We start from the raw sequence: 15,038 nt of genomic DNA, 5'->3' as shown, positions 1-15,038 counted from the left end.
GCTCCTTCTCTTGCCTTTTTCCCCCCCCCCCCCCTCCTCTGATCTGAAAGGAGCATCTCAACTCCACACACGCACACACACAGAGCACTCCACAGCTGGCCAGCATGTGTGAATGCCAAGAGTATACAGCGGAGTGAAGGAGAGACAGCAAGGAGGGAGGAGGAGGAGGAGCTTGTACACCTGGATAGGACTAGATTCATATGGAGACAGTCATGATTGGATGGAGACGGATCGAAGCATCTTTGTAATGCAGCTTTTTTTTTTTCCGAGACCCCACTTGACAGCCCTGGAACTCAACCATTCTGATGCCCCAAATATATATATATATTATATTAAACTAATATCATAAAGATGCAAGGAGTAGTCCACTAATGGCTTGAACTAACCACTGTTAGTGGACCAGTAATGGTTTGGTTGGGGGCAGCCCTGGTTGGTAACCCCCATCACTTCCTGTTAAGCTTACATCACAGTAATCTGCTTACATTCACGTGTTTTTAAGGGTGTTCCAGTTTGTAAAGACTGAAAAGTTTTAGATTCATGAGGAGATTGTTTTTTTTTAATATGGCAAAGTGCTGTCTTGTTTCATTTCCTGACAACGAAACAAATGTTTTCATCACCATAAAGTGATACATCACAACATAAAACACTAATCAATCTCAGGCCATATTCACACCAAATCAGGCAGTGCAGTGAAAATGTCAGTCCTCCCACTCATTTGAATGGGGGGTAGTGCGTTTTGGCCACAGCGGTGCCGCACCAGCCAGAAAGCAGAACCAGTGAACTTTTGGTGAAACGAAACCAGACGTCACCGCGGCTGAAGGCTTGCAGTGGCCAATCAGATCCAGAGATGAGACTGATCAGAGCTGTAAAACTCTGCCATGAGGGAGTACAAAGACGCCACTAAGAGGAAAGCAGGACATTTCTCTTCGTTTGATAACGTTAAAAGCAAAGTGAGACTTTGCTGCTAAGAAAGACGCGAGAAAAAGAGAGAGAGAGAGAGAGAGAGCAGCGGTGGTCGAGCGAGCTAGAGAGTGAATGAAGGGAGGGAGCGGCGGTAGTGAGAAAGCCAGTGAATCAGATCAATAAAACGTTATTTTCTTTGTTTCACAGTGGTTACATTCTAGAGCAAAAACACGTTCACACCTCCACACAACCCTGTGACGGTGCACTGCTACGCCCGATTTGATCTGAACACAGCCTGAGACAGAAGAAGTCAAACTGACATCACGTACAGATGGATCACCATTCATACAAAATTTGAAGTCTCTGGACATTTTGGAAAATTGAAATATTTTACACCATGTTGATACCAACATTGATGCAAAGTACCGTTTCTTTTGGCTTTTGCTTCCAGTTGCAGAAAAAGCATCATAAGTCAGTGAAAGACTTTATCAGCAACTGGAAGCAGATCCCAATAAGTTACTCAGATATTCAAAGTATCTATTCTCTGATACGACTGAAGTCAGTTTGGGACAGTCTAGCCATGAAGTGCTGGAGGAAATCTATCTACAGCGAGTTCTAGCATCATTTATCAAGAGGCATCTGTTTTTTAAGCTACCAGTGGACTCTGGATTACAGGATAGAAATGTGTCTGGAAAGCAGGGTGAGACTTGTATTCACAGCAAGTCAGTCATTTAATGAAAGCTTAAATTAAACAGTGACCGGCTGTGGTCAACCTCAATCATGCCAATCAGCGTTCAAAAGTGATTACAAGTTTTGACGCAGATGAAAAAAAAGCATAAAAGCGGTGTGTTTACAGTAAACAGTCAAAGTTTTTGCAGTGGATTTATGGTACAAGTAGATTAATTCAAACAGCTGCCACATTAAGAGCCGAAACGGCTTGTTGGACACCAGAACCGTAGAGACGACACAGCAGAGGAAGAGGAGCGAAGAGATGGACCGAGCAGAAAGAGTTGGAGAGGTGATGGAGGGATTGAGAAGAGAAGAGAGGCCACGAAGAAGCAAGGAGGAAGAGAGGAGAGAAGGCAGCCAAGTGGAGAAGTGTGTTTGTGTGCGTGTGTGTGTGTGTGTGTGTGTGTATGCGTGTGTGTGTGTGTGTGTGTGTGTGTGGCCAGATGGCTCCAGCGTGTGGCGACCAGCCAGAGGAACAGGTGCAGGTCACATGACCAGCCGTTACCACGGAGATGGTGATTGCTCTTGGCGTGAGGATGAAAGGAGAAGGGCCCCAGGGACAGAGAGGGGGTGAGCGAGCAGGAGGGAAGGAGGGAGAGAGGCACAGAGCAGGAGAGAGAGAGAGAGAGAGAGCGAGAGATACAGGCATACTGTACTGCAGAGAGAACGATGAGAGAAAAGGCAACACACAACTACAAGTACATCTATCCATTCAGCTTCAGAGGAAGTTATTAGAACAGATGATTCTCTCCTAAAGGCCTATAGATTATATATTGGTATTTCTTTTCAAAAAGATGTAGATCTTGTAAAGTGAACACTACAGTTTGTTTTGGATAGCCTGTTCCATTTAGGATCCGGTGCCAGGTTTGCAAAACAGCCACTACGCTTCAACACTAACGAATCTCTTATGAAACCTTTTATCTCCCAGCTTTTTTTATTAGCAACGTACAAAACATTCAGGTTGCAGGCTTCTCATTTTTAGCCAGTAATGACCATCCCTTTTTCTGCCTGTTGTGTTGACAAACATCACTCATGGCAGATCATCATCTGTTGGAGCTAATTAATGTGAATTCCACAAGTAACTTTTGTTGGCAAGCAAATGCTGTAAGGAAAGTTTACTGGTGTCTGGTTAATGCGCTCTCTGCAAACAGGTGTTTGTACTCGGCTGAAGATTGTTTGTGAAGTAAAACAAACGCCTCTCTCACCGCTGCCCAAGATAATTTGCAAGACTTAACTTTGGGCCTCCCGTAATTCCTGAACCTCAACTCTAACCCCCGAGGCTTTAGTACCAGGTTTTTCCCTTTTTGTTTTCACTGTATTGTTAGAATGGAACCGTTCAGATATGTTATTTAAAAGTTGAAAGCAAGACATTTTTATGTGCCCTTTGAAAGAAGAGCAAAGTAAGTCATTTTTGGACCAATGAAAGGAGTGGCATTGATTTGAATTTCCTACAGTGTTCCTTCACATTAGATATATAATTATACGTATAGAGAATCCATGGCACTGCCGGGGCTGGAGATAGACTTAGTTCCAGGAACTCATCCCTGACACGAGCGGTGGAACAGAACGCTGACGGTGGCTTCATGTTATGTTGTGGTTTTGTTTAGTTCCTGCACATAAAAAGGGCTTTGTATACCATTATACGCAAACTTGTTTTTGCAGTCCATCAAGACAGACAGAGAGGTGAGACTTCTGTGGTAAAACAATCTCACTGATCCACATCACTTACATTTCAGAAGCCAGAATCTCCCGGTCGAGATTTACTGCTCATCTCATTTTCATGTTGGAGCGGCAGGTTGTGAACACTGATTAGACTCCTGGAACACAATTCAACTGCATTTTGAGTTTGAGTTTTTCATCATTTAATTTATTTGCAAATTTTGAAAGCTAAAAGGATTTAAGTAAGTGGAAATAAGTGGATTCTATACTGGATTCAGATTGAATAAAATGTTATCAAACCCTAATAATGGCTGGCATGTATAAGCTGTATGTTGGTGTTTTGAAGATAAACGTTTTGTGAATTACCCTCACAGTATTCTTCCAGAACAATCATGACGGCAAAGTAACAGAGTACTCAGAGAGGCTGTGTGTGTGTGTGTGTGTTTGTGTGTGTGTGTTTGAGAGCGACAGAGGAGGGGTGCAGAGTGTCCTCTTGTCTTCCTCTGTAGTGTGTGTGTATACACACACTCGCAGATAGAGCCAGCTCCTCTTTCTTTCCATGCCAGAGATTAGAGGAAGCCTGGGGGCCTCTCAACCCTCCCCCCCTCCTCCTCTCTCTGGGGCCTCTCTCTCTCTCTCGCTCTCTCTCTCTCTGTCTCTGTATCTCTCTATCTTGCTCCCTCGCTCCCTCCGCCTCCTCGCAGTCTTTCATCATATTAACCCCCTGTGTGCCAGAGCCTGAGGCACACTAATGATTTCTAAATGGGTAAATCAAACATGGCGACTGCCCTGGGACAGACAGGCGCACACACGCCTTGTAGTCTGTATTTCTTAAAGTGTAAAAGAGGGAACACTTTGAGGAATGGTCTTGTGTTGTTTCTGGACACTTTTTTTCCCCCCGTAGAGAATGTAAAGTTGTTGTTTTTTTCTCTCTCCTCACAGCAGTAAGAAAGTGGAGTCAGAGGGCGGGGCTAGCGCTGCTAAGAAGGATTCCAAGAGGAAGAGAGAGTCGTCAGTCAGCGACGATGTGGAGATGAAGTCTCCACCTCCCTCGCCTCCTGAAGAGGATGACGACGATGGTGTACAGGTACAAGATGCACACATGGAAGAAAGTTCCAGTAGTTTTTTTCACGGCTCGTTCCAACTTTCAGGCAGCACACACAAGTCCAGTAAAGTATTCAGATTCATAGCTAATGTTGCGCAGCAGCACAGTTCCAGGAATCCCAACAAAAAAAAAAGCAGAATGCTCTAAAACATTTGCATGTCTGTTTTCGCGGCCTGTAGAGATAGAAGGCGCTGAGCCAGCATGCGTCTGTTTGTGTTGTAAACCAGCCTTGTTGACAGACCAAGCAGACAGGCCTCACTGCCAAGTTCACATGATGCACCATCAGCAGCTTTTCAACAGCTCAATACACTTGGTTTTGCTAACTTTTTGCATGTCAAATACAACTTTAAAGCAGTCCCAACAAGTATCTGCATAAAAATGAGACTTTTTAACCGGGGTTTTTTAGGGTATTGTAAGTGCTGTTTGGAAGAACAAGCAGCACTCCACCGTGTCCCTTCTCATACAGATCCATTTTTTATATGCAAATGTAATTATGTGGGCCATGTAAACAGAGTAGCATCTGGCTATTAGTTGCATAAAGAGCCGCGGCTTTCATTCAGACAAGAAAGCACCTCAACAGCAGTCTCCTTTTCAGGCTGTTCACCACCGCCTAGTATAGCAGTTTCTTCCACATCGGTATTATTTGGCAACATTTTGAGCCCAACAAATTGGGTGATGTTTTCTTCAAAGTCAATATGGCAAACACAGCGGACCATATGGAACAGAATAATGAATAATAAAAAAAGTGTTTGTTGGAGGAGCATGGCCTGGTGAATGATAAGCATATACAGCCCTGTTGTTTCCTCTCACCATCTCTGATTTAATATAGTGTAATCTGCCAAACAGTATGATCATATGTTTTTGTTGAGTGTTGCTACACGTCTATGCAGCTCTCTTTTCAGAGATGTCAGGGTTAGTGAGCATTTGTAATGAACGGAATGAAACAGGCGTGGAAACGAGTCATTTGATAGCTGAGCTGGGGATTTCTGGAAACGCTACAAAGCTGATGAACAAACCAGTGACACCAATCTGTCTCTTCCTCTACCTACATCAGAAGCGTCGCTCCAGTCGTCAGGTGAAGAGGAAGAGGTACACCGAGGATCTGGAGTTCAGGATCTCAGAGGACGACGACAGCGGAGACGACTCACCAGCACCAAAATCCCCATCGTCATCATCCCAACAGCAGGTACAGTTTAGGAATCTGGAATTAGGAATCTAACTATACATGTTTAATACGTATTTAGTAGACTTTCCCATTAGTTAGTGTATCTGTAAACTTTTCCTTTAATTAAATGTCCACAAAGTCACTGTATCATGATATATAATAGCATGTTCTGTGATTTTATCCACATCACAGGACATTAAAAAGTAAAAACAAAAAAGGTGTACAGTGCTAGTTGTGGTGTCAAGTTTAGGGCTGCACAATATATCATTTCAGCATCAACATGGTGATGTGCGCATGTGCAGTAGTCTGCACAATGCATGACACGCGATGTCAAGTAAGACAAATTAACTCAAACAACTTTTTTGCTGCTTGATACAAAAGGAAAACATTTTCCACGCCTAATCTACAAGAAAAGTCCGGCCGATGTTACATAATTTAGCCCAATTTAAGGTTCCAGACTTCACGGAGTCTGATCAGTTCCCCTTCACCAGAGCACATAGCGAACTGATCACCGTGAATGCACAGTCTGCGTATCACCTGCCTGTAAACATGCACGTAAGGCGGCTACTGTCACAGATAACGTCGCCTGTATGCTAGAGGCAGAGATTCAGTTACACCAGGCGGCGTTTGAGTGTGTGTATTCCTGTAATTAGCAGCATCTCGTCCTGCTGCTGGTTAAAAGTTACAGTTACTGTCAAGGGGTTGGTCTGTGCCTTTTAATGTAAGAAACATTTAACACACACAGGACTTGTAGCATCCAGATTTATTTGTTCTCACATCTTGCCGGTATACAGATAAATCTCTTTGTTGCTTGAGTTTGAGAGTTTTACGCCAGGAGAACTGTTTTATCTTCCACCGTGAATATTAAGCACACGTTTTGAACATGGTTAGAAAGTCCATTTGTAAAGTTTTATTAAGAAACTTGTCTTCGTGTCCATGCCAACGTCAGTCACATACATGAAACCCAAAGTGGAGGAGTCCAAGCTGATTTCTGGAGGGGTGGCAGAGGGCTGAACTAAGTGTGGTAGAAATAGGAGGGCAGTTTTGTTTTGTTAGGATAGACTTTTAAAGTACCCAAATGATGAAAGTTATGATGAATTGTATGTCTGTACATGAATAACGCTCTGCATGTGAAATTTCCCGTATTTTTGTTTTGTTGAGTTTTCTGTCGTCACCTTTTTCAAATACTCAACATTAGTATTTTTTTTTGGGTACTGACGTAAATGTGTCACTGAGTAGCAAACAATCAGGTACAGAAATCTGACGTTGAAGTTTAAATCAAAACTTTGCCAGTATAAGAAAAGCAAACAGCAGCCAAGACAACATTTAACATTCAAGACTTTTGTTGTCTTATGTGGAAATGATTCTTGAAAGTTTAAACCAGGTCTAGTGATGTCCACTGACTGAAAATAAAACGCAAAACTAGACTATAACTGCTGTATTTTTTCATCAAGATATCAGAAAGAATCAAGTTTCATATACTTGAGAAAGTGTTAAATAATTCCAGATGTCCATTGATGCCTTATTTTACATCTATGATCAGTTGTACATGGAGAAACAGGAAGTGTCAGGTGTTGGTGTGGTTCATTGCATTGTTGTAGCTTTGGTTTAAGGAGATGTTTTGTTATCATCAGCTAGATCAGGCCGCTGATATCTAATAAAAATCATATACGACAGGCTGGATGAGTCTCCCAACGCTTCTGTTGTTGTGTTTGTGTTCCCAGGATGTGGCCGAGGCTGAGGGGCCTGTTGTGGAGAAGATCATGGGCAAGCGCAACACCAAGAAACAGGTGAGACATACACAGGCACACACACACACACACACACACACACATCCCACAGACACAGACACAAACACAATACACAGAGACATGCACACATGGACACACTGGCCCGAGTCATGGTTTACGTCATCTGATTAGCCGCTCCACAGCTGGCCTAAGCAGATTATATCCACACACACACACACACACACAGAGCTCAGACAGCGTGTATTCACTTAGTAAGCGGAGACAAGAGTTCTTGTATTTCACTATGTGTGCGCTTAAAGCCAGAGGGTGTGTGCTTCTGATTGACTGTGCGCGTGTGTGACCGTGTGTGTGTGTGTGTGTGTGTGTGTGTGTGTGTGTGTGTGTGTGTGTGTGTGTGTGTGTGTGTCTACCCGGTTTTGTTTTAGACGGCTTGTTCTAAAGAAAGCTCATCCCTGAGCCAACACATGCACGCACATATAGTCACCAGCCAACTTTCCTTTGCTAGCCAGCTGCCAATGGGTTACCCCCCTCCCCGCCCCCCCCCACCACCACCTACACACACACACACACACACAAGCACGCGCACACACACACATTCACTCACAGCTCCATTCAGAGCTGACCCCGGGCTTGGCACACAGCCAAAACCACAACGCTAGCTACGCCAGACGCCAAGCTAGCGTTTCCTCAGGCTGTGTGTGTGTGTGTGTGTGTGTGTGTGTGTGTGAGATTGATGATTCATGGCATTACAGTAGTAGTAGCATGGTGGAGGGTGTGTGTGTGTGTGTGTGTGTGTGTGTGTGAATAGTAGTAATGGTGAATGGAAGTGGATGGCTACACTTGAAAGAGCTACTGTTTCTGTATTTCCCCTTTCACTCATACACACGTACTGTACATATGGAAGCACACATATATATATATATATTATCATACACAGACCTGCCAGATGTTTCTGAATGTATTTTCTTTAAATACATTGATTTGAAGTTTTTGATTTAGTTCTTTATGTTTTACTGAAAAGTGCAAATGGCTGAGAGACTGATTAGTTATGAATGAAACAGAACTTTTCCTTGGTGTGAGGATGTCAAGCAGAGTGAGATATTCAGCGTTGACTGACATGTCAGTGTGAAACCGGTATACAGACTCCTTCTGCGTCACTTCACCAATACAGCCACATGTTGTATAACAATGACATGCCACTTCTTGCTCTTTCACCTTGCAGTTGCTATATTTGCATTGATTATTAACCCCCCCCCTCCCTCTTTTTTTTTTTTTTTTTTTTTTTTTTTTCAGCTGGAGTCGGGGGAGGAAGTGGAGGTGGAGGAGTTTTATGTGAAGTTCAAGGGCTTGTGAGTAACGCACTAGTTTTTGTTTTTTTCTCCCTCTCTACATCTTTTGTCTTTCACAGCATGCCTTCCTCTTACTTTAAATCTATTTTCAACACACACACACCAGGGTAAGTGTGAAAAGCCCAGTGTATTGAACCTGAAAGCCTTTATTCAGTTTCTTTTAGCGTGAGGTTATTTGTCTATTTGTGCCACAGATCCACTCTTGCATTTAACACATTTAACACTGTAACTCTTGTTCAGTTTGTTATAGTAGTCATTCATTCAGACTGGCAGATAACGTTTTATGTCTATCTAGACTCCAATCAGACTGCTGTCTGGACGGCAAAAAAAAAGGCTTTTGCAAATTAGATTTAAGCTGCATGTTGAATATACAAATTTGACCTTATGACTTGCAAATAAGTTTGGACTTCTTCTAAAATCAGATTTGAGAAATAAGTCGGCTTAGCTTGACATGTGTACGCTGTTTAAAGACCCTTTTGTCATTCTTATTCATCATTATCGAATGTAATGATCCACATACAAAGCAGCATTTTATTGGATTTATTATTTGCTTCATGGTCTATTTTCTTTCCTGTTTCCTGCAATAAGATCAGTTCAGCTAATAGCAACAAATCACATCACACACACGGCTACATGGCAACGCAACTGACCTACTAGTCTACAGCTGGTATGCAGCATCCACCTCCCATCAACAAGTCTCTGAAAATCAACATTTACCCCACATTCACTACAAACACTCCTGCGCTCCCTGGCTTTAATATGAGCCATACTAATCACTCGGTGTGTTTGTGTCTCTTTCAGTTCGTACCTCCACTGTCGCTGGGCTGACCTGGAGGAACTGGAGAAGGATAAGAGAATACACCAGAAGGTCAAGAGGTTTAGGGCCAAGCAACAACTCAACAGTTTTATAACTGAGGTAAGACCTGAGCTCTACCTGCTCCTCACCAGCCCTCTCTTAACCTTCCACTGCTCTCAGGTGACTGCATACAGGTGTCAAACCAGTTGACAGTAACAGTTTAGGATCAACAAAAAAAAATTTCAGGTGTCAAAATTAGCAAATCTTAGACATTTTAAAAACAGATAAATTCACCTTAACAGCTTTCCACAGGCAACATGTGTAAGAATGTACACAATGTATCAGAGGTGTTCAGCACTGACTGATCAGCCTTTTGATCTGGGAAATGTAGGAAAAGTCAGAAGGACAGTAATGGAAAGTTTTCATATGCTGTGAATCATCTGGCCTCACCCTAACACATGCCGTACGGTAACTATCGTAAAACCGTCTCTCTGCGTCTAACAGTAAAACTTGCTTTCTCCGCAGATGGATGATGAGCCTTTTAACCCGGACTATGTGGAGGTGGACCGTGTCCTGGACATTTCAGAGAGCACAGATGAAAACGGAGAGGTGCTTTGATCTCTTCCTGTCATCTTTCATGGGTTTGAGCCTCTCCCTCAACTCTCCAAACACACACTCACCAAACCTCTCTCCTGTGCGTGTGTGTTTGTGTGTGTGTGTTTGTGCGCAGACGGTGACCTTATATTTGGTGAAGTGGTGCAGTCTGCCTTACGAAGACTCCACCTGGGAGCTGAAGGCTGATATCGACCAGTCCAAGATAGAGGAATATGAACGCATCGCAGCACGCACACCCAACACTAAGAGAGTGGTAAGTAGTTCACTGTGTGTGTGTGTGTGTGTGTTCACTATCTGTCTTCCAGCCTACTCCCAGACACTTTGAGAAGGACGTCAGTAGGCGTGTGTGTGTTTGTGTGTGTTGGCCTGCTGCCTGCTCCTTCCTCCTCTAGATTTACAGCGCCCTTAACTGCTCTCCACAGGCCCACGTTCTTGTGGTCTTACACAGACACACACACACACACACAGACACACACACTGCTCTTGTGGCCAGGCCAAACCACTAACAGTGTGTTTAATGCTGAACAGAAGCAGCTGACTGGCTGTGGTCTTTCCCTCCATCACTCCTTTCTCTCCCTGTGTCCATCTATTTAACTACTGCCTACTGCTTCTCCATAAGGACCATGTTAGCAATGCTCCATCATACAGTGGCAGTATTTGGAGGCCATTATATTTTTTGCCACGCCAGCAGTGTGGTCAGTTGGACTTAAGGGCCTGGTCGCAGCAAAATTAATCTGTGCAGCTTTGTGAATTGTTGAATTGTAGAAGCTTTGGGCATAGTGACTTCTTGCAGGGCTAGTTTGCTGCTCTAGCTTGCAAACTAGCGGGCAGCTGTGGCTCAGGAGGTAGAGCAAGTCGTCCACTAATAGAAATATCAGCAGCTCAATCCCCGGCTCCTGATGTCTGCATGTCGAAGGTTCCTTGGGCAAGATACTGAACCCCAAATTGCTCCTGATGGCTGTGCCATCAGTGTGTGAATGTGAATGAGCACTAGAAATGAGCAGCTTGGCACCTTGCATCGCAGTCATCAGTGTATAAATGTGTGTGTGTGTGTGTGTGAGAATGTTGGCTTGTAGTGTAAAATGCTTTTTGTGGCCGAAAGACTAGAAAGGTGCTATATAAATGCAGTCCCTTTACCATTAACCAGCTAGTCAGTCACAATAGCTTTTTTTTTTTTTTTTTACTGTTCTTTTGAACCATTTGCAGCAGACATTCATCTTCCCCAGAGGGTGAATCATGATGACTTTGTTTGTCCCATCAGCAGGCTTAGAGCATGACAAGATTCCTCCAAAATGAAACCACCGTGTCCTGTTGAATATGTTTAGAAAGACTGCTGAAATAACGTGGGCTCAGGCTCTCAATTCTAAGCCATCCATGTTTACTGTAAATGGCAGTGAACTGTGTGCCTTGTTGTAGAAAACAGCAGTAAATCACCACATTTGAAAAGGTTGAACCAGAGAATATTTGGCATTTTTGCCTGAAAGATGACCATTAACTGATTAATGGTTGCGGCCATTTTTTCTGTTGATCAACTTAATAATGAGCTTCACTGTCGTTTTATAACCCAAAATCATTTCTCTGTTTAGGATCGGCCTCCTGCAGCCGACTGGAAAAAGCTGGAGGGCTCCAGGGAATACAGGAACGGCAACGCACTCAGGGAATACCAGCTTGAAGGCCTCAACTGGCTAACCTTCAACTGGTACAACTCGTAAGTCACCATTAACTTTACTTTGTTAACGTTAGAATTAGTCCCTGACTGCTACTATCAGCCAGTACATGTGATGGCACCTCATTTAATCGTCCTAAGTGGACATTAAGTGGCCCTGCAGCTCAGTGCTGTTTGAGTTTTCCCACTGGCGCCATCTCTGCTTAAAATGTATGTTCTGATAGAACCATAAGAGTCTTTAGGTCTCCACTCAGTAGCACAAATAGCAGATTGCAGTTGAACTGGTGCTCCACATCTTAATATTTGAGGGTGAATTCTAGCCTTGGATCTTTCTGGAATATTATGGAAGTATCAGATGTTTATCCTCGGCATAGAAATTGAAGGAATTAAGTCAAATCTCAGAGGATGACAAAAAGGCCACTTTTCCAGCAATACAAAGTATTTTGTGTCAAAGGTTTTTTGCATTAGATCACTAGAGTGGAAAACAGACAGCGTCTCCTCTTTGGAAAAGCAGCATTAATAAACCACGAGGGAAAATCTTTTAGATCATGGAAGCACATTGACTTTGTCACGTAGAAGTCAAGGAATCTTACATCTTGGTCACAGTGGAAACCTTTAGAATGTATTCATCGTGTCCTTAGTGATTAAGTGACGCTAAAGTCCTAATAAAATCTAAAATGCAGATCCGTCCATCTGTTTTTAGCCTATCACTCACATCCTCCCTCTCTGTCCGCAGACGTAACTGTATCTTGGCTGATGAGATGGGTCTAGGAAAGACCATCCAGTCCATTACATTCCTCTACGAGATTTACATGAAGGGCATTGAGGGGCCATTCCTGGTCATCGCCCCGCTCTCCACCATCCCTAACTGGGAGAGAGAGTTCAGGACCTGGACCGAGCTCAACGCGGTGGTCTACCACGGCAGCCAGGCCAGCCGCAAAACCATCCAGGCCTACGAGATGTACTACAGAGACGCACAGGTAAACAGACGGAGACAGGTCTGCCAAACTGTCCTTATAACACTACTCATTCCCCTCGGTCGAGAGAGTTTCCTGGGATGATATTAACTGATGTTGGTTAAGACATTAATTATGTTTACAGTGTAAACAAGGAGATAATCACATCTGAGATCAGAAAAACAGTGTTGTTGTTAGTAATCTGGCTATTAAAGAAAGATTAATTAAAGTGGGAGCAGGTACATTCATCAGTGGAAGAACATCACTGAAAGGGGGAATGTTAAACTATGATTAGTACAATTATAAATTTTGTGCACTTAAACCACATATCTGCACTGCAATGAATTTAAAAAGTGCATTGATTTGCAGTAAAGTTCTTCCACTTATATTATCTAAATTATCCAAATCTTAACCAGCCTCTAAAGAATACTAGTTTCGGTACAGTTGAAATAGTTATGTCATTTTCTGTTATCTAAATACTCAGATAAGAAATGTTTAGTCAGTGTTGTAATCCAGTCAGAATGTGAGTAGTCATTTCTGCAGCCTAGATGGTAGCTCAACCTAAACTGTACCAGCACCAGATTGCAAAGTGTGAACTAAAGGAAGTGAAGAGAATCTGCAGAGCTCTCACTAAAGAAAGATCACACCGGTTATACATCCTGTCAGCAGCTCTGTGAGGAATAACTTGGACGAGGATCATGTAGATGGAAGAATCAGATGCAGTTGTGTAAGACAGTCAGCAGATCTGAACACTTCCTCAGCCAGCTGGGGACGGACAGTGCTCCTCTGCTGTATAAGCTCTTTAAAGTCTTCTAGCTGTAAGCCACATACTGTAAGCCCTTATTGTACAATGCCACTAACATCTCTTAGTGTAACCTATGCCACAGTGAGCCTGTGAAGAACATAAGCTGTAGTAGCGGTGTCCTTGCTAGCTGCCTGTTCCTAATCCCGGCTGAGGTAATCCTCAAGGTCACAACGGAGGAACGTTGTGTTCTGTTCCTGAGTGCAGCCTTCTAACAGATTTTGATGATATAAGGAGGCAGTCGCGTTTGACCCTCAAAAAAAAGTGGAAAATGCTGTTACCCTATCACAAAAGTTTATAGAAAAAAGTGAAACCAACAGAACACACTATAGATGGTCCAAGTTTATCTTCAACCTCTATTTCAGAGCTTTTCTTGGTTTTTCCTCACAAACTTATGGAGCTGCTGTTCCTAAAACTGAAAACACATGAGTTGATGACAGACATTTTAAATTGTTCATACTGACTTTTATTCTTTTCCTCTTTTCTTTGTCTTTTCTTTTTTCGTACCTCCAGGGTAAGATAATAAAGGGAGCATATCGGTTCCACGCGGTGATAACAACCTTTGAGATGATTCTGGCTGACTGTCCGGAGCTCCGCAGCGTCCCGTGGCGCTGTGTGGTGATAGATGAAGCTCACCGCCTCAAAAACCGAAACTGCAAACTACTGGAAGGACTCAAAATGATGGACATGGTGAGCTGCATAGTTATTAGTATATCCCATCATGTTTTACAAGTATCACATGGTTTTAGAAGTAATATTACTAGGCAGTTTAGGGTATGTGTTTGCAGTTTCTTGGCACCTTTTGGTTGATGTAAATGAAATGTGTTCTCAAAGGTCTTAAGTTGGACAAATTAGCCCAGTCCCTGTACCAGGTTAATATAATCTCTTCTGTCCTGCAGACATCCTGCTTTCCATTTAAGAAGATCTAAATATCTCTTTCCTGTTTCTCTCTGTTCCTCCAGGAGCACAAAGTTCTCTTGACAGGAACTCCTCTCCAGAATACGGTGGAGGAGCTCTTCAGCTTACTCAACTTCCTGGAACCTGAGAGATTCCCGTCTGAACAGACATTCATGACTGAATTTGGAGACCTTAAGACTGAAGAACAGGTAAATGGACAACTCAGTCTGTACTGTTTAAACCTCTCACAGTTCTAATATTCCCATTTCAAATTTGAGCCCTCAGATCCACTAAATGAACATCACCTCTGTCTGACTCAGGTTCAAAAGCTACAGGGCATTCTGAAGCCCATGATGTTGAGAAGACTGAAGGAGGACGTGGAGAAGAACCTGGCTCCTAAGGAGGAGACCATCATCGAGGTAGGACTGAGATCTCATCATATCATATCCCAACCCCCCACCCTCCTCTCTCTCTCTCTCTCTCTCAACCCAACCGGTCAAAGCAGATGGCCGCCCACCTAGAGCCAGGTTCTGCTTGAGGTTTCTTCCTGCTAAAGGGAAGTTTTTCCTTACCACTGTCGCCTGCCAAGTGCTTACATTTACATTTATTATCAGTCAGGTTGCACAACTCAATGTTGGTGTTGAA

The 15,038-nt window shown here is 43.2% G+C and overlaps 1 protein-coding gene across 1 annotated transcript in view; it reads left to right on the top strand.

Annotated features, from left to right (window-relative positions):
• Positions 1-15,038, top strand: part of chd7 (chromodomain helicase DNA binding protein 7) — a 73,794-nt gene that overhangs the window by 34,832 nt on the left and 23,924 nt on the right. Inside the window, exons 5-16 of the mRNA XM_042428027.1 lie at positions 4,234-4,378; positions 5,451-5,582; positions 7,286-7,351; positions 8,606-8,661; positions 9,463-9,577; positions 9,983-10,066; positions 10,188-10,325; positions 11,659-11,780; positions 12,475-12,718; positions 14,010-14,186; positions 14,459-14,602; positions 14,714-14,812. Of these exons, the coding sequence (XP_042283961.1) occupies positions 4,234-4,378; positions 5,451-5,582; positions 7,286-7,351; positions 8,606-8,661; positions 9,463-9,577; positions 9,983-10,066; positions 10,188-10,325; positions 11,659-11,780; positions 12,475-12,718; positions 14,010-14,186; positions 14,459-14,602; positions 14,714-14,812 (1,522 nt within the window). The remainder of the gene's footprint in view (positions 1-4,233; positions 4,379-5,450; positions 5,583-7,285; positions 7,352-8,605; positions 8,662-9,462; positions 9,578-9,982; positions 10,067-10,187; positions 10,326-11,658; positions 11,781-12,474; positions 12,719-14,009; positions 14,187-14,458; positions 14,603-14,713; positions 14,813-15,038) is intronic.

This window comes from Thunnus maccoyii, chromosome 12 (genome assembly GCF_910596095.1).
Source record: "Thunnus maccoyii chromosome 12, fThuMac1.1, whole genome shotgun sequence".
NCBI lineage: Eukaryota > Metazoa > Chordata > Actinopteri > Scombriformes > Scombridae > Thunnus > Thunnus maccoyii.
The sequence above is the reverse complement of the archived record's forward strand: the minus strand, read 5'-3'. Positions and strand labels throughout refer to the sequence as shown.